The sequence below is a fragment of the Salmo salar genome, chromosome 03 (assembly GCF_965601325.2).
Source record: "Salmo salar chromosome 03, fSalSal1, whole genome shotgun sequence".
In the NCBI taxonomy this organism is placed as follows: Eukaryota; Metazoa; Chordata; class Actinopteri; order Salmoniformes; family Salmonidae; genus Salmo; species Salmo salar.
This window is the reverse complement of record NC_138293.1, coordinates 28,629,959-28,657,940: the sequence shown is the minus strand read 5'-3', so window position 1 is coordinate 28,657,940 and position 27,982 is coordinate 28,629,959. Positions and strand designations below refer to the sequence as shown.

At 43.0% G+C, this 27,982-nt stretch overlaps 1 protein-coding gene across 5 annotated transcripts; it reads right to left on the bottom strand.

Moving 5' to 3' along the window:
* Nucleotides 1-2: 2 nt before the first annotated feature.
* LOC106599276 (voltage-gated inwardly rectifying potassium channel KCNH2) lies at nucleotides 3-27,237 on the bottom strand. 5 transcript variants are annotated; one of them, XR_014391874.1, is made up of 14 exons: nucleotides 17,501-17,917; nucleotides 17,171-17,361; nucleotides 16,225-16,374; nucleotides 7,512-7,934; nucleotides 6,907-7,303; nucleotides 5,560-5,759; nucleotides 5,114-5,366; nucleotides 4,469-4,662; nucleotides 4,214-4,313; nucleotides 3,175-3,456; nucleotides 2,681-2,882; nucleotides 2,106-2,307; nucleotides 942-1,571; nucleotides 3-777 (listed from the first exon to the last, which is right to left on the bottom strand). XR_014391874.1 is itself a non-coding variant. In XM_045714693.2 (11 exons), the coding sequence occupies exons 1-11, from the start codon at nucleotides 26,627-26,629 to the stop codon at nucleotides 1,221-1,223; spliced, it is 2,721 nt and encodes a 906-aa protein (XP_045570649.2). In that variant the 5' UTR covers nucleotides 26,630-27,237; the 3' UTR covers nucleotides 3-1,220. The 5 variants fall into 5 exon arrangements, 1 of the variants encoding a protein (XP_045570649.2); XR_014391875.1 differs by lacking the exon at nucleotides 17,501-17,917 and having other exon boundaries at nucleotides 17,171-17,493; XR_014391873.1 differs by lacking the exons at nucleotides 16,225-16,374; nucleotides 17,171-17,361; nucleotides 17,501-17,917 and adding an exon at nucleotides 26,513-27,237.
* Nucleotides 27,238-27,982: the final 745 nt, after the last annotated feature.

The window sequence follows — 27,982 nt, the reverse complement described above, 5'->3', positions numbered from 1 at the left end:
AATACATTTCTTGTTAATCTTTTTATTCAAGAGTAGCATTCAAATGTTCATTATCAAAGTTAAATCAAACTACACAGTAACTCTATTCAATTGATACAATAAATACTGTACCCTGGCCAAAACCTGCAACCAGCAATAACTGTATGTGATATTTACATTATAGCCCTACATTACAAGCTACTTTCCCTGCAGTAATCTATTTCCCAGAACTGGACAGTAACACAACTATAACAATAGGATAAGTAAGGGTACTACTTAGACTGACAATGAATCAATAAACCATAATGATAGATTCTTTAAATATATACAAATGCATTTTCAATAAATCATTCAATCTAAATATTTTATAAAAGAAGTGACAGAATATTTTAGTTTAGGTTGTAACACATGCAGGTCCTGCCCTTAAATGTGTAAACAGTGGCATTTTAGCAGTGGCATTACACTTGGCTTTGCTTGTTACAGTAACTGAGTAGTCTGTCTTCTGCAGTCAGAGAGAGAAGGGAGGTGAATGGTCCCAGTTGGCCAGCCTGCATCATGGAATATTAATGTGTTCTGATAGATACTTCATTCAGTAGACTATATCATCATTCTGTAATCCTCTGCTGGCCTGGGATTGGATATTATGTCATCATTCAGCGCGCCCGCCATCTCATTTAACATCTAGGCTAACTCAAGGACAAAGGAGAGAAGAAACCATATAATTTACACCATGATAAGAGAACAGAAAAATTGTACAGTTTGCATATTGCAGGCTAATATCTTTCAGAAATTCAAGGACTTGATATGGATCCCAGAATTCATGGCTTTTACCCATTGAGCCGGACCGCCGGTACAGCAACATCAGTAGACCAGTGAAACTTAGCAACAGCTCTCCCATCACAACTACACAAGACAAAACAGAAAGTAATGTTAGACCGGCTAACACTCCAGTTGACCCCTACATGGAGACAACAAGGACATATAGAGACAGATATTGACTAACAACAACAAATATGTTTCCATATACAATACTGCAAATGGTAGTATACATCTGTGAAAAGTAATGCTTTGAGGACCATAATAACCAAAAACTCTTCTTATCCGAAGCCCAAGATATTGTATTTCAGGAGCAGAGAGGGAAGCAGTTTGGATATGTTTCTGTTTGACTACATCCTCTTCTGACTCCATGTCCATAAACAGTGAGACTGTTAGTGTTACACATACAGTGCCATGGATGGCCCCTAACTCCCAGGGTCAGAGCTGTATCTGTGTGCAGTTGTCCAGGGGCTCTCCAGGTCCAGAGCTGTGTGTTTCCCAGGCAGGGAGAGCCGCCGCCGGCCATCCGAGGGCTCTGACTGGGCCAATCCTGTCCCTGACCCCGGCACTGACGCTGAGAAGCTCCCATGTTTGACCAGGCTTAAGGGCACAGTATCTGGATGGCTGGTCAAGCCCAGGGGTTGATGCTCTGGGTGGATGCTAATGCGAAGAGGCTGTGTCTGGGGGAGAGTGTTCAGGACTGGGGTTGGCTCCATACTGTGCAGAGACTCACAGGACTTGGAAGGGCTGTCGTCAAAGTCTGTGTCGACCAAGAACTGAGGTAAAGAACAAGAGTGAGAGGTGAGAAGAATCATAAGATGATCTACAGTACACAACTACAGAATACCCTCTCAGAGTGAACATGGAAACATACAAGTGGGATAATTGGTTGATATACAGTAAGCTAGATAAGACAGACTGATCAGTTGTTTGCTATGGATCCAGACTAGTGATGATAGTCCCAACCAGCTGATGACCTACATCCAGAGGGGGTTAGACCAGACCACCTGGTGGGCTTAGCGGATTTCCACCCAACATCCTAATGTTAATGATGTCTTTAACCCAATGTTTTTGCACAAAAACAAACGCTCTCAAACCAATGTGCTGCTATCACACTGATGACACAACCGCAACTGCACTGCGTGACCTTAATATCAACAAAGAATGTCAGTATGTCAGTAAATCAACTGCACTAAATTGATAACCAGGTTCAATCTAAAAACAATCACTTGGAAGATGTCTTTCATCAGCCAAAATGCTTTGATGGTCCCACATCATTGTGCTCAGTTGCAAATTGTGGTATACAGTACCTGCGAGAAGGAGGCTAGGGTCTCTGAGTCCAGTGGTGAGGCAGGCTGCACCAGCCTTTCTGCAGGCCTAGGGGTGAGGGTGGGGGTGACAGACGGTTCAGGGTAGGAGGACACTGTGCTGTAGGCCGGGGGCACCAGCACCATCTGTCTCTGGAGCAGCTGCATGATGGCCCCGATGTCTGTTGACATCCGTGACTCCAATCTGAGGGATCCCAGTAGAGTAGTCAGAATCTACAACCACATCTTCAACCACAGCTACAACCACAGCTACAACCACAGCTACAACCACATCTACAACCACATCTACAACCACAGCTACAACCACAGCTACAACCACAGCTACAACCACAGCTACAACCACATTTAAACCTCAAGCCTTCCATCCTTAAAGTACCCAATGTCACTATTGTAAATAGTTATTGTAAACAGTATTTGTGTCATCTTATTATCGCTCAGTTAAAGGGAGACAGCCTCCCAACAGCAAAGGTTTGGGATGTCATCGACTGCGTCCCAAATGGCACCCTATACCCTGGGCCCTGGTCAAAAGTAGTGCACTAAATATGGAATTAGCAGACCTGTAGAGCTGTCTCTGCAGCAGGTCCAGCCTGTTCTCTAGCTCGCTGCGCTGCCGTCGGTTGTTGCTGCTCAGGGCAACGTTGCGAGTGGGAGGATGAGGGGGAGGGGAGGGCAGGCTGTGGCAGGGTACCTCCTGATACTGCTGCTGCTCGCGGCTCTCCCCCCAGAAACTGAAGATGTTGGAGACACCTGAGATAGCCCCTGATAGAGAGTGGAGGTTAGACTGACAGCTAGTCCAGCTCATCCAATATCTACATCAGACGAATACAGTATACTGTACTGACATGAATAGCAGCATGTGTGGCTATTATATTGGTGAATCAATGGAGAAAAATAACACCACTGAGATATAACACAAAGGCTAAAGTTTTGTATAAAAGTAGTGCTCATGAATGGATTGTATGTTTAGGCTGGGTTTCTGTACAGCACTTTGAGATATCAGCTGATGTACGAAGGGCTATATAAATAAATTTGATTTGATTTGATTGTCTACCTGAGATAGCGTTGCAGGTGTTGCCAGTTTTCTGGTTCATCTCATCTTCTGATGCACTGCTGATGTTGAGGATGGTGGTTTCACTATAGGGCATCCCCATTAGTGAAGTTGGTTGTACAGGGCTGGTTAACACTGACTCCTCATCTCCGCTGGAGTGGGAAGGAGAATAAACTGAGTTCCTCAGCCCCTCAAACTCTGTGTTCTGCCCATCTCCCTGGTCTCTGGAGCACTGGCCTCTGGCCCTGCGGACAGGTCTCTGGGATGGATTGGTCTCCCCTGCATCTGTGAGGCAAGGCAGAGAACGCAGAAAGTTTGTCCCAAATGGTATCCTATTCCCCATTTAGTGCACTACTTCTGACTAGGGCCTATAGGGTAGTGCATAGGGAATAGCGTGCATCTTGGGAGGCAACTAATCACTGAGTATACCAAACACTAGGAACACCTTCCTAATATTGAGTTGCACCCCCTTTTGCCCTCAGAACAGCCTCAATTCGTCGGGGCATGGACTCCACAAGGTGTCGAAAGCGTTCCAAAGGGATGCTGGCCCATGTTGACTCCATTCTTGATACACACAAGAAACTGTTGAGCGTGAAAAACCCAACAGCATTGCAGTTCTTGACACAAACCGGTGCACCTGGCATCTACTACCATACCCTGTTCAAGGGCACTTAAATCTTTTGTCTTGCCCATTCACCCTCTGAATGGCACACCTACACAATCCATCTCTCAATTGTCTCAAGGCTTAAAAATCCTTCTTTAACCTGTCTCCACCCCTTCATCTACACTGATTGAAGTGGATTTAACAAGTGACATCAATAAGGGATCATAGATTTCACTTGGTCAGTCTATGTCATGTAAAGAGCAGGTGTTCTTATTGTTTGTGTACTCAGTGTGGATAGAACAAACTTAGAACAGTCTAAATTGAAGCAAGTGTGATTAATGCAAATTGAATGGGTTTAACCAAATCAAACTGAATTACACAAAACAATCTGATCTAGCTGTGTGCTAGTCAGAGTACTTGACTAACAGGGTACCACACCTCTGTCCAAGCTGAGAGACAGTTTATGTCTGGGAATGCGATGGTTGACTCCACCATGGTCAGAGTCCTTACTGCTCATTGAGCCAGCAACTGTGGCAGTCTGAAAAACAGTGAGAAGAAATAGAGTGATTTCTTTAGTCAAAACATTTCAATTCCAACAATCAAATATAAAGATAAGAGACAGCATATTCCTCTGAATCTCACTTTCTAGCAAGGAATTAGTGACCGAATTCTTTAACAAAAAATCCCACTCACATCCCGGAGGTTGAATGTGATCTCCAGGTTCCCCCAGAAGTAGTCAGAGAACTCGGGATACATGTCCAGCACCTCCAGCATGTCCTCCCTGTGGATCTTATGGAGGTCACAGTAGGTCAGAGCCCTCACGTCTGCATTGGACTTCCCTGGACGGGCATACATGTTAATGGGCTCACCGAAGATGTCATTCTTACCTGCAGGAAGGAAATGAGAGATTGTTTACTGGATGTAGCTACAGTAGATGATACCATATCTATTTCAAATATGATCCAAATGGATATATGATATGCTTCAGATATTGTGGATATTCAGAGACAATGTGTTATTAGTTAATAAGTAATTCACTTTTTCTTTCTATTCATTTATAGTGATTTACAAGGTTTCCAAATGGATGTGATGGCTCATATTCTTGTGACTAACCCATAGTAACCACTAGATGAGGATGTTACGCTAAACATTGTGGAAGGCTATGAGGTATATCAAGGAGTGGAGGAGATGAGAGAGACTGGGTTGAAAGCCTCTGCAACAATATACAGGTTAAAAGCCACTGCTTTAGGATAGGGCTGATATTACCAAGTCAAGTCAATTCAAATCAAGTAAATCTTTATTGTGCCATATGGAAATGCAGTTTAGATGATATCCTACCCAGGATGGCCACCACCACATCCCCTCTCAGGATCTCTATGGAGCCACGGGAGATGAAGTAAAGGGCTGAGATGATGTCACCGGCGTGAACCAGGGTGTCGCTTGGCGGTGCGTGGGTGGTCTTAAACCTCATGGCCAGGGCCCGCAGGCAGCCCTTAGTGGAGCCCTTGAAGGCCTTACAGTTCTCCAGCAGGGTGCGGTTGAGGTGCAGGCAGATATCAGCCTGCAAGCACTCTGGGAAGCCCTTCAGCACCTGGACAACATAGAGGAGTGGACAGACATCAGTTGGTTTGTCTTTTGTGTCGACCACTGTGTGTTGCCTTTTTACAAGTACTACTTTGTGTCCATTTCGCCACACTTAAATGACCAGAACAAGTGTGTGTGTGTGTGTGTGTGTGTGTGTGTGTGTGTGTGTGTGTGTGTGTGTGTGTGTGTGTATGACTCACAGCATTCATATCAATGCCGTTAGTGTAGGACCAGGCATGTTGGAAGTACTCCTCCAGCCGCTGCCTCAGTGGGTTGGGGATCTGGTGGAACCGGATGAATTCCCGAACCCGCAGCATCTGGGTGTGGTAGCGAGCCGTGCCGGAGTAGAGCCGCTGGATGATGGCTGACACGTTACCAAAGATGCTAGCATACATCAGAGCTGTTGATAGACAGAGAGAACAGAGATAGAGGTCTTGGCATATTTCCAAAAAAGAAACATGTAACATTACAATCCTAGGAAAACATGATGATTTTGTACATGTACGGGGCTGTAGTGGAGCAAGTTGAGAGCTTCAAGTTCCTTGGTGTCCACATCACCAACAAACTAACATGGTCCAAGCACACCAAGACAGTCGTGAAGAGGGCACGACAAAACCTATTCCCCCTCAGGAGACTGAAAAGATTTGGCATGGGTCCACAGATCCTCAAAAGGTTCTACAGCTGCACCATCGAGAGCATCCTGACTGGTTGCATCACTGCCTGGTATGGCAACTGCTCGGCCTCCGACCGCAAGGCACTACAGAGGGTAGTGCGTACGGCCCAGTACATCACTGGGGCCAAGCTTCCTGCCATCCAGGACCTCTACACCAGGTGGAGTCAGAGGAAGGCCCTAAAAATTGTCAAAGATTCCAGCCACCCTAGTCATAGACTGTTCTCTTTGCTACCACATGGCAAGCGGTACCGGACATCTAATCAAATGGCTACCCAAACTATTTGCATTGACCCCCCCCCCTCATTTTACACTGCTTCTACTCTCTGTTATTATCTATGCATAGTCACTTTAATAACTCTACCTACATGTACATACTGTACATGTAGGTATATACCGGTACTCCCTGTATATAGCCTCGCTATTGTTATTTTACTACTGCTCGTGAATTATTTGTTACTTTTATTTCTTGTTCTTGTTTTTTTTTAAGGGTTTTATTTACATTTTATTTTTTAACTGCATTGTTGGTTATGGCTTGTTAGTAAGCATTTCACTGTAAGGTCTACACCTGTTGTATTCAGCGCATGTGACAAATAACATTTGATTTGATTTAATCAAAATGTACAGCTGTTTATATTATTAGATACGATACAGTAAAATGAACATCCCTGGGGGAGAATTGCCTTGGGCAGTGGGCACGAGATGTGGCTGTCCAATAGGTTGAACAGATCCCACAAACATAATCCATAATTACACATTGTCCATTCATGTGTTGTCAAATTTCAAATCATGGGTTAATAGAGGCATAGCGTGTGTACATAGCGTGTGTATTAAGCAAGACTTATTTGTGTATTGACGGTTTATAATTGTGACTTACAGCCGATGAGCATGACGCAGATGGAGAAGATCTTCTCAGAGTTGGTGTTGGGTGAGACATTTCCAAAGCCCACGCTGGTCAGGCTACTGAAGGTAAAGTAGAGCGCTGTCACATACTTGTCCCTTATGGAAGGGCCTGACCCTGGTATAGTCTGATTGTAGGGTTTTCCGAGCTGGTCACCCAGAGAGTCCAGCCAGCCAATCCGGGCTGCTCCTGCACGCTCCACATTACCAATGGCGTACCAGATGCAGGCCAGCCAATGAGCTATGAGGGCAAAGGTACACATGAGGAGGAATAGGACGGCCGCTCCGTATTCAGAGTATCGGTCCAGCTTCCGAGCTACGCGCACCAATCGCAGCAGCCGAGCAGTCTTCAACAGACCAATCAGGGTTGTTGTCTAAAACGGTATGAGTCAGAAAGAGGTCAAACACAGGTCATTCACACATGCAGAACACATAGCCATAAAACCAAACTTGTTTAATTATTATCACCGTGTCACTTTACTTAAGAAAGAAAAAATAAATATTTGCACAGATTCTTATAACAGACGCTCACAACAGCATTCGGATAGGTACAATAAGACCACTCCACCCTGATCTCCTCACCTCTTCTCCAGAGCGGTATATGAGCAGGTCAAAGGGGATAGCCGCCACCATGTCTATGAGGAACCAGCCTTTGAAGTAGTGCACAGCGATCCGCTGTGACTGGCTGACCACCTCGTCATTGTTGTTGACGTACGTCGTCCTGAAGTTGATGATGATATCAATAATGAACATGACGTCCACGATGAGGTCCACCACGTTGAGGGGAGAGCAGGAGTAACCACAGGTCTGCATGGCCGCCCCCTCCTGGTCACTAAGGAGAAAGGCCGCGGAGTAGGGGGTGAAGATGGCAGTGTAGATGACCAGGAGAAGGATGACCCAGTCCCACACCGCTTTGAAGGGGCTGTAGTGCAGGATGGTCCATTTATGGATGCGAGGGGTCTGGAGCTTGTACTCTGGTAGGACATCTGCACCTAGTGAGAGGACCTGGGGAAGGAGAGAAAGGAAATGTGACTGACTTTGCTGATGAGACTGAAATCAAAAGATGGAAGGGTGTTGAATTTGATGACCATGAAGGAAACCTGTCCTCTAAAAACGATATGGTCCAACAGATTGGAAATATGCTTTTTAATGTAGGCCGGTGTCATCATTTACATTTTGGAGGATTTTACCTTTTTTTCTACTTAAAAGCCACTTAAAATTCAAGTTGTACCAATGAATAGGATGGGAGCACACAAACAGTGGGTAATTGAGCGTAGCCATTAGGCTTCAACACAACTACTTGATTTATTATAGTGCAAAAAAAAAGCAAAGGAGCAAATGAAACAGTATTGCCCTTTTCATGTAGCCAACTTTTGGCCAGCTAATAGCCTAACCACAAATCAAGCAACATTACAGGCTAAATGTTAAAATGTTGCTGTGACAATATAGATCAAATGAAGATCCTACAACAGGATTTGAACGTTTAGAGACCATAATGTTGCTTGATCAGTGCTTAGGCTTTTAGCTGGCCAAAAGTAGGCTACATGAAAAGTGAAATACTGTTAATATAACCGTGTGTTAGTGTGGGCGTTCAGTGAATTTATGTAAATCACGAAGCTCATCTGCATTTCCTGTGGTGCAGAAAAATTCTCAGCAACCAAAGAGTGATCAAATTAAGATCCTATATCTGTACATATTGAAATCAAGATGACAGCGTCAGCCCTGAGTTGGCCCTAGTCAGTGATTGCGGTCCAAACACTTAAAAGACACACCCTATCCCCTCAGCCCTCAAATTAAGTGGACACTTCTGATGACGTATCATGACATCTGATGAGTATACACTTGCAGGGCAAGGGGCGAGGGAGGGAGGAAGGAATGATTTTTAAATGGACCACCTTTGGCCGGAAATTACTCCAGCCACCCAAGTCATTGACTGTTCTCTCTGCTACCGTATGGCAAGCAGTACCGATGTACCAAGTCTGGAACCAACAGGACCCTGAACAGCATCTACCCCCAAGCCAAAAGACTGCTAAATAGTTAGTTAAATAGTTAACTAATAGCTACCTGGAATATCTGCATTGACCCTTTTTGCACTAATCTCTTTTGACTTATCACGTACTGTATGCTGCTGTTACTGTTTATTATCTATCCCTTCTATCCCGTAGTGACTTTATCCCTACCTACAGTATATGTACATATTTACCTCAATTACCTCGTACCCCTGCACATCGACTCAGTACTGGTACCCGGTGTATATTGCCAAGTTAATGTTACTCATTGTGTATTATTTTGATTTGATTTAACAAGAGACTGGAGTTGAGGAGCAGGTGGCTCCAGCCTTCAGGCTTCTGCAAAGAAAATATGACAGATGAAGTTAAAGAACTGTACACACTTATGTGATGGTATGTTGACAACTTCTTAGAAATATCATCCCTTCGTGCATGACACCTGGATGACACCATAACATCCCTATAATGTCCCCATAACATCTTTGCAAACTGTAGTTCCAAAGTGAAGACCAAATACGAATGGAAATAAATTACAAAGATATGAGCCTTCTGTGTACCATGCATCTTCAACTAAAGCACCTTGAATCACATGACCGGCATTAGCCCTAAGCCCTGTGGTTATTGTTTCTTTGTATGATATCAAAGCCAGTTACAGAACATCTACACAACAAAACAGTGTACATAAGGTAAACTGAAACAGTGTGACAGTCAGAGTACTGAGGACTTCCAATCAAGCCCTAGCCGTTCTAATGTTTATCTCACCGACCAAACTCTCCCCAGCCTCTCAATCACTCACCAAAACCCAATCAGAACTCACTCGAGTATGGGCTGTCTGACACTCTCTGGGGAACTGCTGGTCAGGCTCATGCCTCCACTGTAAATGACAGAATTGTAAATAAATAAATGTGTATTATTGCCCAATTCCAGAAAAGAATAGTATACAGTGCATTCAGAAAGTACTTAGACCCTTGACTTTTTCCACATTTTGTTACGTTACAGACTTATTCTAAAATGGATTAAATATTTTTTTCCCCTCATCAATCCACACACAATACCCTATAATGCCAAATCAAAAACCTGTTTTTAGATATTTTTTTTTGCAAATGTAATAAAAAAAAATAAAAAACGGAAATATCACATTTACATAAGTTTTCAGACCCTTTACTCAGTACTTTGTTGAAGCAACTTTGGCTGCGATTATAGCCTCGAGTTTTCTTGGGTATGACGCTACAAGCTTGGCACAGCTGTATTTGGGAAGTTTCTCTCATTCTTCTCTGCAGATCCTCTCAAGCTCTGTCAAGTTGGATGGGGAGGGTCGCTGCACAGCTATTTTCAGGTCTCTCCAGAGATGATTGATCGGGTTCAAGTCCTGGCTCTGGCTGGGCCACTCAAGGACATTCAGAGATTGGTCCCGAAGCCACTTCTGCGTTGTCTTGGCTGTGTGCTTAGGGTCTTGTCCTGTTGGAAGGTGAACCTTCGCCAATTTCGAGTCTCATAGCAAAGGGTCTGAATACTTATGTAAAGGTATTTATGCTTGTTTTATTATATACATTTGCAAAAATAAAAATAAACTTTTCGCTGTGTCATTATGTGGTATTGTGTGTAGATTGATTTTAGAATAAGGCTGTAACGTAACAAAATGTGAAAAAAGAGAAGGGGTCTGAATACTTCCCGAATGCACTGTATGTGGACATCCCTTCAAATGAGTGGATTCGGTTATTTCAGTCAAACCCGTTGCTGACAGGTGTATGAAATCGAGCACACAGCCATGAAATCTCCATAGACAAACATTGGTAGTAGAATGGCCTTACTAAAGAGCTCTGTGACTTTAAATGTGGCACCATCGTAGGATGCCACCTTTCCAGGTTGTCAAATTTCTGCCCTGCTAAAGCTGCCCCAGTCAATTATAGATGCTGTTATTGTGAAGTGGAAATGTCTAGGAGCAACAAATGCTCAGCAGCGAAGTGATAGGCCACACAAGCTCACAGAACAGGACCGCCGAGTGCTTAAGGGCGTAGCGCATACAAATCGTCTGTCCTGATTCAGAGGGGTTGGGTTACATGCGGAAGACACATTTCAGCATCACTACAGAGTTCCAAAAGGCCTCTGGAAGCAACGTCAGCACAAGAACTGTTCGTCGGGAACTTCATGAAATGGGTTTATATGGCCGAGCAGCCGCACACAAGCCTAAGGTAACCATGTGCAATGCCAAGCGTCGGCTGGAGTGGGGTAAAGCTCACCGCCATTGGACTCTGGAGCAGTGGAAATGCGTTGTCTGGAGTGTTGAATCACACTTCACCAACTGACAGTCTGACGGACGAATCTGGGTTTCTACATGCTACATGCCCCAATGCATTGTGCCAACTGTAAAGTTTGGTGGTGGAGGAATAATGGTCTGGGGCTGTTTTTCATAGGTCGGGCTAGGCCCCTTAGTTCCAGTGAAGGGAAATCTTAATGCTACAGCATACAATGACATTCTAGACGATTATTTGCTTCCAACTTTGTGGCAACAGTTTGAGGAAGGCTCTTTCCTGTTTCAACATGACAATTACCCTGTGCACAAAGCCAGGTCCATACAGAAATGGTTTGTCAAGATCGGTGTGTAAGAACTTGACTTGACCGCACAAAGCCCAGACCTCAACCCCATTGAACACCTTTGGGATGAGTGGAGGCTATTATAGCAGCAAAGGGGGGGGACCAACTCTATTCATGCCCATGATTTTGGAATGAGATGTTCGAAGAGCAGGTGTCCACATACTTTTGGTCATGTAGTATATATATACAGTATACACACAGAGTATACCAATGAAAAGGAGGCGCAGGGAATTAAATTATTATAAATGTATTATTTTCATGAAATTAACACAGAGTGATTTACTGAATTAGGCATACAGTGATGATTTTAAAAATACAATTAAAAAGACTGCATGGGGGCTTTAACATCCACTGTAGCCCTATAGACTGCTTCACACAATGTACATACACATAAAGACTCTAAAAGCCAGAAACATGAAAACATGATTAACTTATGTTATATTTGAATATTTACCCTGCTCATTACATACCAGTCAGAATGAGAAATGACAGCAGATCCGGAAAAGGCAGCAAAACTGGTAGCTAGCAAACAAAATTACATTTTGGGCTGAACACAGAACATACAATTTTCCTCACCTACGTAATACACATAACCGCAGCACTAAATGTCTTGCTATCGACGTCCCAGTTGACAAGTAAGACCATGTTTAATTTATGTTTCTATTCCTGTATCTATGCTATGATTACCATAAACAACTTCACACAACTGGCACTTCAATCATATCCTTTCATGACTGGTACTGTGAATTACTGGAACATATTGAACTTTCTAGGTCACCAACATGATGCGCATTGACATCTATTGACACATCTCCATATCAATGTGAATTTTTAGTGCGAGAAAAAGCTTCAACCACAGATTCTCCATAAAACACGTCTTATTTGATCAGTTATATTTTCACTCCAGTGTCCCCCTAGCCTCGTCCGTAGGGCTATCCCTGTCGCCCTCATCACACGACCTCCATCACAGGTGAACTCAGCTCTCTCTCCTCTTGCATCTTTTCAAATATATTCTACAGTGTATTCTAAGGAGGACAAAAGCTCCTGGGATCCTCCAGGGAACTTTGCAACTGGGAAATGTGCTAAATGCATTGGAACTGGGACAATCGATTCCTTATTAGGCTACAGGATGTCAAGTAAGTGCACATATGTGTTTCTAACTTTAGGTTACGTTGTGGTTTGAAGCAGAACGGCAATGCTATGACTGCTTCTGCCTCCGAGAGAAAGAGAGAGAAATAAAGAGCACACGGGGGTCGCTATCTAAAAAGATGCCAAGTTTTTCCACATTGTTACATTACAGCCTTATTCTAAATTGGTTTAAATCAAATGTTTTCCTCATCAATCTACACACAGAGCAAAAACAGTTTTTTAGAAATGTTTGCACATTTATAAAAACTGAAATACCTTATTTACATAAATATGTCAGAGCGAAAACCAAGCCATGAGGTTGAAGGAATTGTCCGTAGAGCTCGAATACAAAATGGTGTCGAGGCACAGATCTGGGGAATGGTACCAAAACATTTCTGCAGCATTGAAGGTCCCCAAGAATACAGTGGCCTCCATCATTCTTAAATGGAAGAAGTTTGGAACCACAACTCTGCCTAGAGCTGGCAGCCCAGGCAAACTGAGAAATCGGGGGAGAAGGGCCTTGGTCAGGGAGATGACAAAGAACCAGGTGGTCACTCTGACAGAGCTCCAGAGTTCCTCTGTGGAGATGGGAGAACCTTCCAGAAGGACAACTATCTCTGCAGCACTCCACCAATCAGGCCTTTATGGTAGAGTAGCCAGACGGTAGCCACTCCTCAGTAGAAGGTACATGACAGCCCGCTTGGAGTTTCCAAAAGGCACCTAAAGGACTCTCAGACCATGAGAAACACAATTCTCTGGTCTCTACCTACATGTACATACTACCTCAAATAACCGGTGCCCCCACACATTGACTCTGTATCGGTACCCCCCTGTATATAGTCTCGCTGTTGTTATTTCACTGCTGCTCTCTAATTACTTAAGATTAAGATATAAAAGTATCTGTATTTTTTAAAACTGCATTGTTGGTTAGGTGCTCGTAAGTAAGCACTGTAAGGTCTACACCTGTTGTATTCGGCAGATGTGACTAATAAAATTTGATTTGATGAAACCAAGATTGAACTCTTTGGCCTGAATGCCTAGCGACACATCTGGAGGAAACCAGGCACCACTCATCTCCTGGCCAATACCACCCCTGCGGTGAAGCATGGTGCTGGCAGCATCATGCTGTGGAGATGTTTTTCAGCGGCAGGGACTGGGAGACCAGTCAGGATCGAGGGAAAGATGAACGAAGCAAAGTAAAGAGAGATCCTTGATGAAAACCTGTTCCAGAGCACTCAGGACATCAGACTGGGGCGAAGGTTCACCTTCCAACAGGACAATGACCTTAAGCACACAGCCAAGACAACGAAGGAGTGGCTTCAGGACAAGTTTCTGAATGTCCTTGAGTGGCCCAGCCAGAGCCTAGACCCGATCAAACATCTCTGGAGACCTGAAAATAGCTGTGCAGCGACACTCCCCATCCAACCTGACAGAGCTTGAGAGGATCTGCAGAGAAGAATAGAAGAAACTCCCCAAATACAGGTGTGCCAAGCTTGTAGCGTTATACCAAAGAAGACTCGAGGCTGTAATCGCAGCCAAAGGTGCTTCAACAAAGTATTGAGTAAAGGGTCTGAATATTTATGTAAATATAATATTTCTGTTTTTAATTTTTAATAATTTTGCTAACATATCTTAAAACCTGTTTTTGCTTTGTCATTATGGGGTATTCTATTTTAGAATAAGGCTGTAATGTAATAAAATACTTTCTGAATGTACTGTATACCATGTGTATCCCATGCATACTGTATGACTAATAAAACTTGAAACTTGAGTCTCCTCTTCTCATGTTTGTTTGCTCACTTCACAACTGAGTAACAAGTAGATAGGTTTTCAGTATCTGGTGGCCTCTCCTCAATGGCAAACTGAAAATGAAGTTCTTCAGTTCAGACCGCATCTTGCTATACCTCTCCAGTGCTCTTTCTAGATTTGGATGAAGTATTTTTGCTCTGTTTATTTCGCCCAAATTGAAATTAAGTGATTTGCGTACTTTGGGGGGTTTGGGAGATTCAATCAGTATCTCTACAGAGATTTGTCATTCGGACTGATGCTTCCGAGAATGGAACCACCAGCCAATCGGATCCCTGACACCTCCACTCTCTGTTCTGAATCCACCCTGAGTCCTTCAGCATCTCCTGACTCAAACCCTGACTCTCCCCTTGAAGTAGGTCAGAGTCCTTAGAAGCCGTCCAAGAGCAAGAGGGGTGGGGCCTTCATCAGCCTCCAACCTAATCAACACTCTAGATTTGTCCACCCAGCTGTAACAATGCATGACCTAATGTGCATCCAAAGGCTGTGTCCCAAATGGCAATCCTATTCCCTATATAGTGCACTGCTTTTGACCACAGCCTTATGGGCCCTGGGTGCACATTAGTGTCCTAAATGAGTAGGTTGACATTTGGGATGCACCCGAATACAGATGACCACTGATATTCTACTTCAACATTCTATTTCAACAAACACCTGACTTGGGTTCTCATGAACTGTCCTACCCTTGTGAAAACATCTTCTCCCATTCTCCTTTATGATGTGCCATATCGTTATGACCAAAGTGAGTAATATAACAAGTCATATTTAGCCACTCTGGCGTCGGCAGATTTTTGAGTGACAGATGTGGCAGACTGAGGTGTTATTCTATTCTGTTCTATTAAAGTTAAATATCTTCACTCTAAGTTTCTGATATGGACCAATGTTGGAAACCAACTGAAACATCAGAAAAATACAGAGACAATAAACATACAGGAGGGTAGCTCTACAGGAACAGGGTTGGAGACCCCTGTGCAACATGGTCTTATGCTGAGCCACACTGGCTGCGTTTACACAGGCAGACCAATTCTGATCTTTATTGCACTAATTGGTCTTAATCACATCAGAACTTTTCAGAACTGATCTGATTGGTCAAAGGACCAATTAGTGAAAAAAAGATCAGAATTGGGCTTTATCCGGCTTCAGTATACTGGCAATGGTGTTTGGCATGGTGGGCTGGGGAAGCTGAGACTCTGTGCTTCTTCTCCTGTCTGAACGGCCAGCTGGGTAAGATTCTGCAGAAAGTGGTGCATGGCTTCTTAACCACCAACTGTTTGGTCCTCTTGCAGAAGATTTGCTGGTTCTGCACATCTCCTGGAAAGACATGGTTGTGGTGTTAGCATTTTACACGCCTTTGTTGGTAAAGGTGTCAACCGAATGGGACCGGCTAGCGTATTGTTTAGGGACAATGGGTGCTGATTTTGAGAGGAAAGATCAGTCAATAAAGTTAGGAGGGCAGTTTTTACACAGTATGAATTGTCGTGTATGATAGAATGAGGAGAAATGGCATCTCTCAATTGTTGTCATACACAACAATACATTTACTGTCTAAGCACAACCCTGCACTACCAAAATCCCCTTCCTCATCTCAAAGTACTGTCTGTAAACCTCCCCCAGCCCATTGACTGACAGATCATTCTTGTCAATAGTAGCCCTTTGCAGGGGCTTTTTGTAGACAGGTCTTTGTACTGTGTTTTGAGGATCTACAGAGAGAGGAATGAGGTGATTGTGTCATTACTGTTGTAGTCTTGATTGTATACCTTTCAGTGTCCCTTGCTGGTTTCTGTCCCAGAATCTTGTTGTGCTTCATAACCACAAGGCTTCCCCTCTCTCATGCTCGTGTACCCAAAATGCACCCGCTTTGGGGTATTTTTCAGCAAGGCACTGTCACTGGAATGACTCCAGATAACCTGAGTTTTACAAAGAGAAGAAGGGTAGACTAAATTGATTATATGGTCTGGAAGGAAGGTACTCTGTGGCTACCTCTAACACCATAACACAAACCATAAACACTACCTAATTCATGTTTATGCCATGCTTACTGTAAATATTAGCTGTCAGCTTGGAAGGACATCTTGGTACTAACAAAATACACAATTTAACCACCCCACTAACTGTATTGATCTCTATTAAACTGGCTAGCATAGCACACCTAACATAGACATTTCAATATTGTCAGCTAACATTTAGCTAACTAGCTTCACCAAATTGGCAGGAAGATTTCTAGCCAGCTGAAACTGACTGAGAACCAACTAACTAATCATAGGTGATTTATACACATTCATCATTGCTACCAACACAAAAACACAGTTTGTTAGCTATATCGACAATTCCCTTTTTAGTAACGGAGTGTTTTCCAGGCAAGGGTGTAATAGATGCCTACCAGATTGAGTTACTTTTATTTACTAACGTTAGCTAGCTTGTGTTAACGTCAGTCAAAGATATAATGAACCAACATGTTTACTCCGCTGCTGAAGGTAGCTAGCTACCAGTCTAGCAGTGACTACCATGGCATAAGTGAAATTGATTGACAGTGTGTATACCAAAAAATATAGCTATATGATTTAACTGATGGCTTTCAGAGTTCAATACAGGACTGTAACGTTAGCTAGCTAGTCTAGCTGGACTAGCTAGGTAAGTTAGCTAATGTTATAGTCCTGTATTGAACTCAAAGCCATGAGAAATCATAAAATCCAGTTAGGTTACCTATAATCGAGAATCTTCCGTTTTGTTGTGAAGGGGAAAAAATGGATGGTATCGCATCACTTCTCAGCTGTAGTCGAAATGGATTCCCCATCACATCAGTTCAGCCTGAGAATCCCTATGATAATCTTTGGTCATCGTAAGGGGCATCATTCTTGATATCTGCAAGCCACTGGCAGAATCAGGGTAAATCTCTGGTAGGCAGAATAGTGAAAGATAACACATTTCCACACTTGTTTGTAATTAGCACAGCCAGGCACAGAACACCTCACAGGCATGATGACAAAAGTTTCGTGAAAAACACACATTGTGAACAACAACAAAAATACTTGCCTTCAGGAGTTCTGAAATTGCTGTGTGTTGTTCGCTCAAAGTACACAATGCCATCATCAACGTTGCCATCTACCAGTGCTATCTACCTGAGCGGACCGTATCTGCATTCGCTATGAATGTCGGACTTTGTGGTTCACTATGAGCAGAGGAATACACAGAAAGTCGAAAACTTCCCGATTCTAGCTTGCGGTTTGGATAATTGTTATGTTTATGACAAAAAAGTAATGCTAATATAGTAATAATTATATGCCGTGGCAGAGCCAGGGTGAAATTCCACTTTAATTTCAACTAATTTACCCTATAAAATGGTAAAGGACATATATACAGTACCAGTCAAAAGTTTGGACACACCTACATTGTAGAATTATAGTGAATACATCAAAACTATGAAATAACACATATGGAATCATGTAGTAACCAAAGACGTGTTAAATAAATATACATATATATACTTAATATTTGAGATTCTTCAAAGTAGGCAAAGATGACAGCTTTGCACACTCTTGGCATTCTCTCCACCAGCTTCAGGAGGAAGTCACCTGGAATGCATTTCAATTAACAGGTGTGCCTTGTTAAAAGTTAATTTGTGGAATTTCTTTCCTTCTTAATGCGTTTGAACCAATCAGTTGTGCTGTAACAAGGTAGGGGTGGTACACAGAAGATAGCCCTATTTGGTAAAAGACCAAGTCCATATTATGGCAGGAACAGCTCAAATAAGCAAAGAGAAATTACAGTCCATCCTTACTTTAAGACATAAAGGTCAGTCAATACGGAACATTTCAAGAACTTTGAAAGTTTCTTCAAGTGCGTCACAAAAACCATCAAGCGCTATGATGAAACTGGCTCTCATGAGGACCCCCACAGGAAAGGAAGACAGAGCGTTACCTCTGCTGCAGAGGATACGTTCATTAGAGTTAACTGCACCTCAGATTGCAGCCCAAATAAATACTTCACAGAGTTCAACTAACAGACACATTTCAACATCAACTGTTCAGAGGAGACTGTGTGAATCAGGCCTTCATGGTCAGATTGCTGCAAAGAAACCACTATTTGCTTGGGCCAAGAAATACAAACAATGGACATTAGACTGGTCGAAGTCCAAATTTGAGATTTTTGGTTCCAACCGCTGTGTCTTTGTGAGAGTGTTGGTGAACAGATGATCCCTGCATGTGTGGTTCCTACCATGAAGCATGGAGGGGGAGGTGTGATGGTGTGGTGACACTGAGTTCAAGGCACACTTAACCAGCATGGCTACCACAGCAATCTGCATCAATTCGCCATCTCATATGGTTTGCGCTTAGTGGGACTATAATTATAATTTGTTTTTCATCAGGACAATGAACCAACACACCTCCATGCTGTGTAAGGGCTGTTTGACCAATAAGGAGAGTGACGGAGTGCTGCATCAGATGACCTGGCCTCCACAATCACCCGACATCAACCCAATTGAGATGATTTGTGATGAGTTGGACCGCAGAGTGAAGGAAAAGCAGCCAACAAGTGCTCAGCATATGTGGGAACTCTATGACTGTTGGAAAAGTATTCCAGGTGAAGCTGGTTGAGAGAATGCCAAGAGTGTGCAAAACTGTCATCAAGGGAAAGGGTGGCTACTTTGAAGAATCTAAAATATATTTTGATTTGTTTAACAATTTTTTGGTTACTATAGTTTTGATGTCTTCCCTATTATTCTACAATGTAGAAAATAGTAAAAATAAAGAAAAAACTCTTGAATGAGTAGGTGTGTCCAAACTTTTGACTGGTACTGTATATAAAAAAATATGGTGTCTCCAGCTCTATTGATCTCTGAGTAATTAGGAAAAAAACGAAGTGTTACTTTACTTTCATCCCGGTTCTCCCCTACAGTATGTAAGACAATATAATTACAAAATTATATTATTTCCTGTGTCAGGGGATTGACATATTTTTGCAGTGTATCACTGACATACAGTAGACAATGAACAGGGTATTGTAAATGAGAGAATACTTCCAACATCCAAACCTCTATTTCTCTTAAATACACTCTTAAAATAAAAAGGTGATATCTAGAACCTAAAAGGGCTCTTCGGCTGTCTTCATAGGATAACTCTTTGAAGAACCCTTTTGAGTTGCATGTAGAACCCTTTCCACAGAGGGTTCTACATTGAACCCAACATAGTTATACCTGGAACCAAAAAGGGTTCTCCTGTGGGTACAGCCGAATAACCCTTTTGGAAACATACCTTTTTTCTAAGATTGTAGGACATGTCCTTTTGTGGTAGAAACTTCTAGTCACAGTAACAAGTGAGCACCTCTGCTTTGCACTGCACAGCACAGGGGAAGCCCACTTATCCAGGATGCAATGAATCTTCCTGCACAAGGGCCCCTGGGACATGGGATTCCATTTGCCTGGCTGCCTGGACATGAGGTGCGTTGTGCTTTACTGATTGAGTATGGTGTTCAAGGGCACTGTTTTGCCAAGATGTATGTTGGTTCCTTGACCGGAGAAAGTCCCCTACTGTGCACTCTGTGCTACATATACTTGGTTATGTAGCAGTCTTTGGTTATCCACACTATAACTCATCTGTGTCTCATAAGAACCATTTCTCTCTTTTTTTGGACAGTAGGTGTACATATTCACCTGTGTGAGCCAATACTGGATTTATTTTCAATTCACCAAGCTTTACAGCGAAATGCTTGTCTTGTTTCTGTTAACACTATGGATGGATTAATGACTTGCCGAGGACAAAACTAAACACTGTCTCTCGCCGACTCATGACTCAATTCCAGCATGATGTAGTGCTAGGAGTTATCTGTTTACAACATCAGATTCCTCCCCGTGTCTAATGGCCGCTCCAGGGTGAAGTTTCTCTTAGATACAGATCTGGGATCAGCTTCCCCTCCCCCAATCCAAACCTTAACCATTTAGTGGGAAAAGGCAATAATTACCCTAGAAAAGCATATAGGGGCAACTTTCCCCTAATCATCGGATGGTCACACAGTTTCGCGGGGCCCACCGCAAGGTCCAAGGCCACTACTTGTTTAATTGTTTTATTTTTTAATGGGGCAGAGAGAACAATATGTGACCTACCGGTTTGATTCGGTCTTATGTAGCAACATTTTAAATGGTGTTTTTTACATTGGATAAAAGTAGAGACTCAGAGCTAGAAAATGGTATATCATACACTACAGTTGAGGAACAATGGGAAAGTAATTCTGCTTTGAAAATTGATAAACTTGTAACCTCACTTTTAAGAAAAAGGCCTTTGATTGTTTTGGTACACCAATTGGAGAGCTCTTCTTTGTCTACACCCATTCAGCATCGGTCACACCCTCTTAAGCTTTAGCCCCACCCATCTCTTTAAGGGTTGATCCGAGCGTTCTGTCCTAACAGCAGCAGTCAAGCACCCAAGCTAACTGGCTAACGTTGGCTAGCTTGCTAGCTTCTTCCAGACACAAATGAGAGAATAGCTTACTCTGACCATTTTACTCGCCATAGCAAAGCTGGTTAGGCTGTTTTTATGTAATCTAGGGCGTCGGTGACTGCAATTGTGCTGATGGCAACAATTACTTTTTTTGCCAACGTTTACTGACATCGGCCATATTCAATGGGTGTTGAGCGTTCGTAAATTTGTCAGTTATTCTGCGCTCTGGCACACTCAGACGAGAGTGTTCTGAAATCGGAGTAGATAGCCAGAGAGAATTTATGAACTACGTCTATCAACAGCTGTCGCAGTGACATCATGAACATTTTATCGAAATTAATACTTGCATAGTGGAGTCTTTTGTTAAGACATGTAGCTAGCTAGCTAAACAATGAACCTTAATCGCAACTCATGATGTTACTAGCCTGCATGAATCTGCAGGTAGCTAACCAACCATTTCCAATGTTAGCTAGCTAACATTAGGCTATAACTAACAAAGCAAATGGCTCTGAGATACAAATAATTTTACTACACATATTATACACGTAACATTAGCTAGTGAGCCAGCCAGCTAAAGTTAGCAAGCTAGCTACTTTTTGACAAAATTAGAAAAGTGTAATATCGGAAAATGTAGCTAGCTAGACTATCTTACCCGTATACATGGATGGACGCTTCTCCCTCTCTGTCATGGATGCCATGATTGCCCTTAATTTGAAGATGTAATCCGGTGACAGGTGTTTTCTCCATCTCCTTAGCTATCATACTCTAATTACACTGATTTCAAAAGTTTCCTGAAACGAGTCACATATGCAGTATTATAGCTAATCTCATGCTATTTTGTACATTTTGCCATAAGGCTGAGAGATGTTGCTGTTGCTGTTTTAGAGCTCAGGGATTCTTGAAAAAGGGACAATCTCAACTTTTTTCCCACAAATATTTGTCTTATTAACAAAATGTAAAATCAATATTTTGATAGGCCAAAGTATCAGCTATCACACCATGCAAAGGAACAACCTCCTATTTACAGTGCATTCAGAAAGTATTCAGACCCCTTGACTTTTTCCACATTTTATTACGTTACAGCCTTACTCTAAAATGTATTAAATATTTGTTTTTCTTATCAATCTTCACACAATACTCCATAATGACAAACCACATTTTAAAAAAAATTCACCCAGAGAGGGGGGAGAGGGGAGCTGGTGGGAGGTTCACTCCCTGTTGTAAATCAAGGAGAGAACATCCCTCTCCAATGTTCACACAGGAATGTTCTTTGTCTACACAGACATTTTCCTGCCGAAACTCTAACACATTCTAAAGTGAATACTGGAACAATATTTCTAACATAGAACTTGGGGAATGGTTAGAGGCGATCTAAAGAATAATAATGTCATTTTGGTTGTTATTTTGTGGTTGTTATAAAGGAAATATATATTTAGGTTGTTATAAAGGAAATACTGTAACTTGAAAAGTATATGAATGAAGTTTCCATCCTCTGCGTTGTATATGAAAAATTATGGAAGTGTTTTTGTTAAGAGAGAAGTGCATTTACCCTATGCCTGTCCACTGTGCACAAATGGTGTAAAACGCGCAGGCTATCATCACAATCTTAGCGATTTATATTCCTATTGCAAAAATAGTTGTAGGCCGACTGGCTGACAATATGCATGCGTCTTCTTGTTCCATCCAGATCCAGATGAGCGCGATTGAATCATGTTCCCACCACCAGACAGGCGCACTCTGTCAATAAATAAAAGACCTTTCAGTTACTCACCAAGTGTTGTTTTATAGAAGGACGATGCGTCTGTTGTGGTTCAGTGCAAATGAGTCTATAATCTTCTGGACATCCAGGGCCTTGGTTCTTTCTGCGTGTATGGACAGGCAGGAAAGGTTTCTGAGTCGAGTGCTTGCCCAGTATTTCATTCTGTATATCATGATGCGTGTACTTAGCATCTCTAGTATTATATGAGATTTTCTGTGCAATTGTTTTGTCGAATTTTCCTATGACCTGTAAAAGTTCAAGGAAGTTTCCCTAGTTGACAGCCATGTGGTTTTCTGTGTCTGTCACGTCCTGACCAGTATAAGGTTAATTGGTATTGTAGTTTGGTCAGGATGTGGCAGAGGGTATTCGTTTTATGTGGTTCGGGGTGGTGTGTTTTGTTGAAGGGGCATTTGGTTTAAGTATTCCGGGGTTTTTGGGCACTGTTTGGTTTTCAGGTATTCTATGATTTGTCTAGTATGTCTGTTTCTATGTTTGGTTAATTGGGGTTGGGACTCTCAGTTGAAGGCAGGTGTTGTCTATCTGCCTTTGATTGAGAGTCCCATATATGAGGGTGTGTTTGTGTTTGTTATTTGTGGGTGATTGTTCTGTGTTGAGCTTTATGCTTTGCCAGACTGTTTGTTGTTCGTTCGTTCGTTCGTTCGTTCGTTCGTTCGTTCGTTCGTTCGTTCGTTCGTTCGTTCGTTCGTTCGTTCGTTCGTTCGTTCGTTCTAGTTCTTTGTTATTTTGGTGTTCATTTTGTATTTATTAAAAAGCAAGATGAGCATACACATACCTGCTGCGTTTTGGTCCTCCTTCACCGACGACAACCGTGACAATGTCTCCTCTCTGTGAAAGTCCCTGGTATTCAGTGTAACACAATGACTCCACAACTGCTCTCATATACCCTCTGTTCTCTAGGACTATTTTCGAATGTCCATCACTTAGAGCATTGCATATTGTTGAGCCAGACTCTTTCTGAATAGTCCACTCATTCCACGCTGTCATTGCATATTTATGCTCCACACTAGCATTGTGTCTTGAACGAACTTGTCGCCTTCTTCCAGTTCTGGTAGCCATCATGGGTAAATGCCGCCGTCTCTCCACCATGGTTTCCTGGACATTGAAAGGGGCGGAATGCAAAGCAGAAATCACGGGCCTTTGAAGTAGAATATTCCAGCCATTTGTAATCCTCATACCATCTACGATTGAAGTAGCGATCCTGCTGTCCAACTTTTGTGGCTGGATAATGCCGAAGAAGAGGGCGCCTTGGTTCTTCAACGGGTGACTGGCTTAAATCAGAGGGAGTGGTGGCTGTGCTAACAGTGCAGCTAATGGTGGCTGTGGAGCAGCTAGCAGTGGTGAACTGCTCTGGTGCTCCCTCACGTCATGGCTCACAAGTTTCTCTCTCCAACTCATCTTTCTTATCTCCCTCTTCTTCTTTGGCCCCCTCGGAGACAGTGTCTGGATTTTACATTTCTATCCGCACTCTTCTCTTGATCAGAAAACGGTCCATTGCAACGGGGTGAGATGGCGACTAGCTAGCTAAAAGTTAGCTCACATAAGGTAGCCTAATGTGCCCGAGCACACACACCCCCCCCCCACCACACACACACACACACACCCACACACACACACACACACACACACACACACACACACACACACACACACACACACACACACACACACACACACACACACACACACACACACACACACACACACATCATAGAGTACATGCACACGCAGCCAGGGATCTGATTGGGAACAGAATGGCTGGTTATTAACTTTTACATATTTCTTTATTAAAAAATGTTCAAAATACTAAAATGCTTGAGGGGGCTTAACTGGGGCTACGCAGATTTGTGACGGGACTAAAGCCCCCCCTAGCCCCGGTGTAGCGCTGTGCATGGATTAATGAAAGTAAAGTCACAACACTAAATAAGGTCCCACAGTTGACAGTGCGTGTCAGAGCAAAGTACAGAGAGATCCTTGATGAAAACCTGCTCCAGAGCGCTCAGGACATCAGACTGGGGTGAAGGTTCACCCTCCAACAGGACAACAACCTTAAGCACACAGCCAAGACAATGCAGGAGTGGCTTCGGGACAAGAATGTCCTTGAGTGGTCAAGCCAGAGCCTGGACTTGAACCCGTTCAAAGATCCCTGGAGAAACCTGCTGTGCAAGGACACTCCCCATCCAACTTGACAGAGCTTGAGAGGATCTGCAGAGAAGAATGGGAGAAAGTACCCAAATACAGTTGTGCCAAGCTTGTAGGGTCATACCCAAGAAGACTCGAGGCTGTAATCGCTGCCAAGTTGCTGTTAAAGGGTCTGAATACTTATGTAAATCTGATATTTCAGTTAATGTTTTTTTATAAATGTGAAAAAAATTCTAAAAACCTGTTTTTGCTCTGTCATTATGGGGTATTTTATGTAGATTGAGGGGAAAAAAACGAATTTAGTCAGTTTTCGAATAAGGCTGAAATGTAACAACATTTAGAAAAAGTCAAGGGGTCTGAATACTTTCTGAATGCACTATATGTCAACTCCGTCAGACACCATAAAATGCATTTCATTTTTACAATAATTGTTCAATAATTGTTTAACAGCCTTTTTTAAAGGCCTTTATTGTTTACAATGAGACTGTCCTCCTATAGCTCCTCTCACCAGCCTCCACTGGTGTAGACTAACACTGAAATGCTTACTCGTTTAGAACAAGCCCCTTAAGTTGATTGTCATTGTTTGTTGAGTGGCTTTTATCCAAAAATAACCTTTGAGAATGGTAGTCACAACAGGATGTAACATAACACGAACTGATGTTAGCGTAACAGACTGGAGTTAGAATAACAGACTGGGGTTAGAATAACAGACTGGGGTTAGAATAACAGACTGTGGTTAGAATAACAGACCATGTAGCTTACTATATTAATGTACTGATGACATTACAATATAATATTACATAAAACAGGCATGCAAACAAGCAAATAATGTACGTATGCACCTGCTCAAACACATAAACACATGAATGCATGCGTACACACACACACACACACACACACACACACACACACACACACACACACACACACACACACACACACACACACACACACACACACACACACACACACACTGTAGTATAGCCCTGGGTAACTGTTTGTTGGCATTTGTACAGGTAAATACAGCTTATGACCAATAATCCTATCACAAGTAGAGATACTCATGGATCACATAAACACAAAACGTTTTTTCTACCGGCCAAACCCTCCCCTAACCCGAACGACGCTGGGCCAAATGTGTGCCGCCCCATGGGTCTCCCGGTCACGGCCGGCTACGACAGAGCCTGGACTCTTCGACCACTGTGCCACTCGGGAGACCCTAACACAAAATGTTTTAAATTCCAGTAAAACACACCAAGGAACGCCACAACCTGTCTGGATTGAATCTAACCTCCACAGACTGAAGCACACTGAATAGGCTTTATACTGATGTACACTGTCTGGAACCATATTCATTTTCTGACATAAACTGTTCAAGCACCCTGTACAGTAGAGTAAAAGAGCAAATTACCAAAACAATTCTTACAAATAACATAATACGCTCTACAGTATACACTATTGAGGTAATACAAAGATAAAGTAGGCTGATGCACATAGCAAAATAATAGTTGTGATACCCCTTCAACAGCAATTAATGTGCCTCTGTTTAACTGAACACTAATCCCTGACAGACCAAATGCTAAAATAGAAAAGCCCCTGAAAGTTAGGATGTATTTGAATGCCCTTGTTCTCTCCCAATAGTGCCCGTGGTCCCATGCAGTCTCACAGCCAGGTCAGAGTCCGACTACTCACCTCCTGAGCAACGATGCTGGAGATGCGGACAGCCCTCTTCACTCGTGTGTTCCGGCGCTCGTTGCTGGCCACTGGCCCCCCGTCCTGGGATATACTGCCCCTTCCACTGAGGGACATGGTGGATCTGCCCTCCTCTGCCTGCTCTTTCCTCCACACAGCTGCTTGTTATCCTCCCAGACTCATCTCCCCAATCTCACAACCCCGTGTCCGCCCCTGGGTGAGCTCACACTCACAGGCTTTGTGCTTCTCTGTGCTGTGAATCCACACAGGGCTGTTTAGGGTTCCGTCAAACTGAGTCCAAAGAGAGCTAAACAAAATGAATGCTCCATCTGTGTTATTCGTCCTGTCATCAACTTCACTTTAGGTCTTGAACCAAAGTCCCCTTTTTTTCTCCTGCTAACGTTCCTCGTCTTAATGATCTGACGTGTCCCCAGGAGAAGAGGTGCTCCGGTGCGGTTCCACCTAATGAGAATTGTTGTCAGTTCATCTTCATGGTCTTCTCCCATTCTTTTTTCACTCTACCGCCTCCTATTCTCCCTTGTTCAGTATGAGTATCAATTATGTCATGTCCAGAGACAGAGAGCTCTCCCTCTTTCTTTCTCTCCCTCGCTCTCCCTTGCTCTCTCTTTCTCTCTCACTCTCGGAGTAGTCTTCGCTCTACTTTTTAGTTTTGAGGTGCCACTCGCCCTTCCCTCCATCTCTCTCCCCAGCCTCTTGTCTTTTTCTCTCTCTCTCTCCCTCTCGCTCTCTCTTTCCCCTCCTCTTTTTCTCGCCTCTGTAAAAGCGCTGTACCACTCAGGATCAGCTGTAATTGCAGCTGGCTCTGTCTCCTCCTCCTCCTCCCCTCTCCTAATTTCCACCTCTTCAGTCCATCACCAGGCCAGCTGCAGGACTTGATTGATTTCCCCTTTCCCCAAATAAACACCAACAGACCTCCATAAACCTTCTTTCCCTCCCTCTCCCCCTCAGTCACACACAAGCTACATATTGAATTACATTTGTTAATGCGCTTAAAAGAAATGAATGGAAACAGTGTTAAGGTTTTAAAATTGAAGATATTTTGCATCGCCTTGTGGTTGAACCCAAAACAGCAGCGGTGATACTTCTGCATCTGATACCTAGTAGCTAGCCTTTCACTGCACTGGCCCATTAACCCTCCAGCTGCTAACATGTGGTTAACAGTCTCTAAGCTGATTTGCATAGGATGTTGTATGTTAAATAAAATAATATATTTTTGCCTCAGAGACGCCAGAGACTGTAGAGTAGAGATTGATTCACCTTCTCAACAGTATCTAAACCAATATTATTTGCAACATCTTGGCTAACTTAGGCATGACCTTGGGCACACATAGTTACTCTACCAATCTAATCTTTTATTGACGCTGACAAAACCGAACCTCTCCTTTACATACCACTAAAGGCGTCCGCATGCTTCCCAGCCGAAACAGTTTGGTAGAGTTCGTGCATATG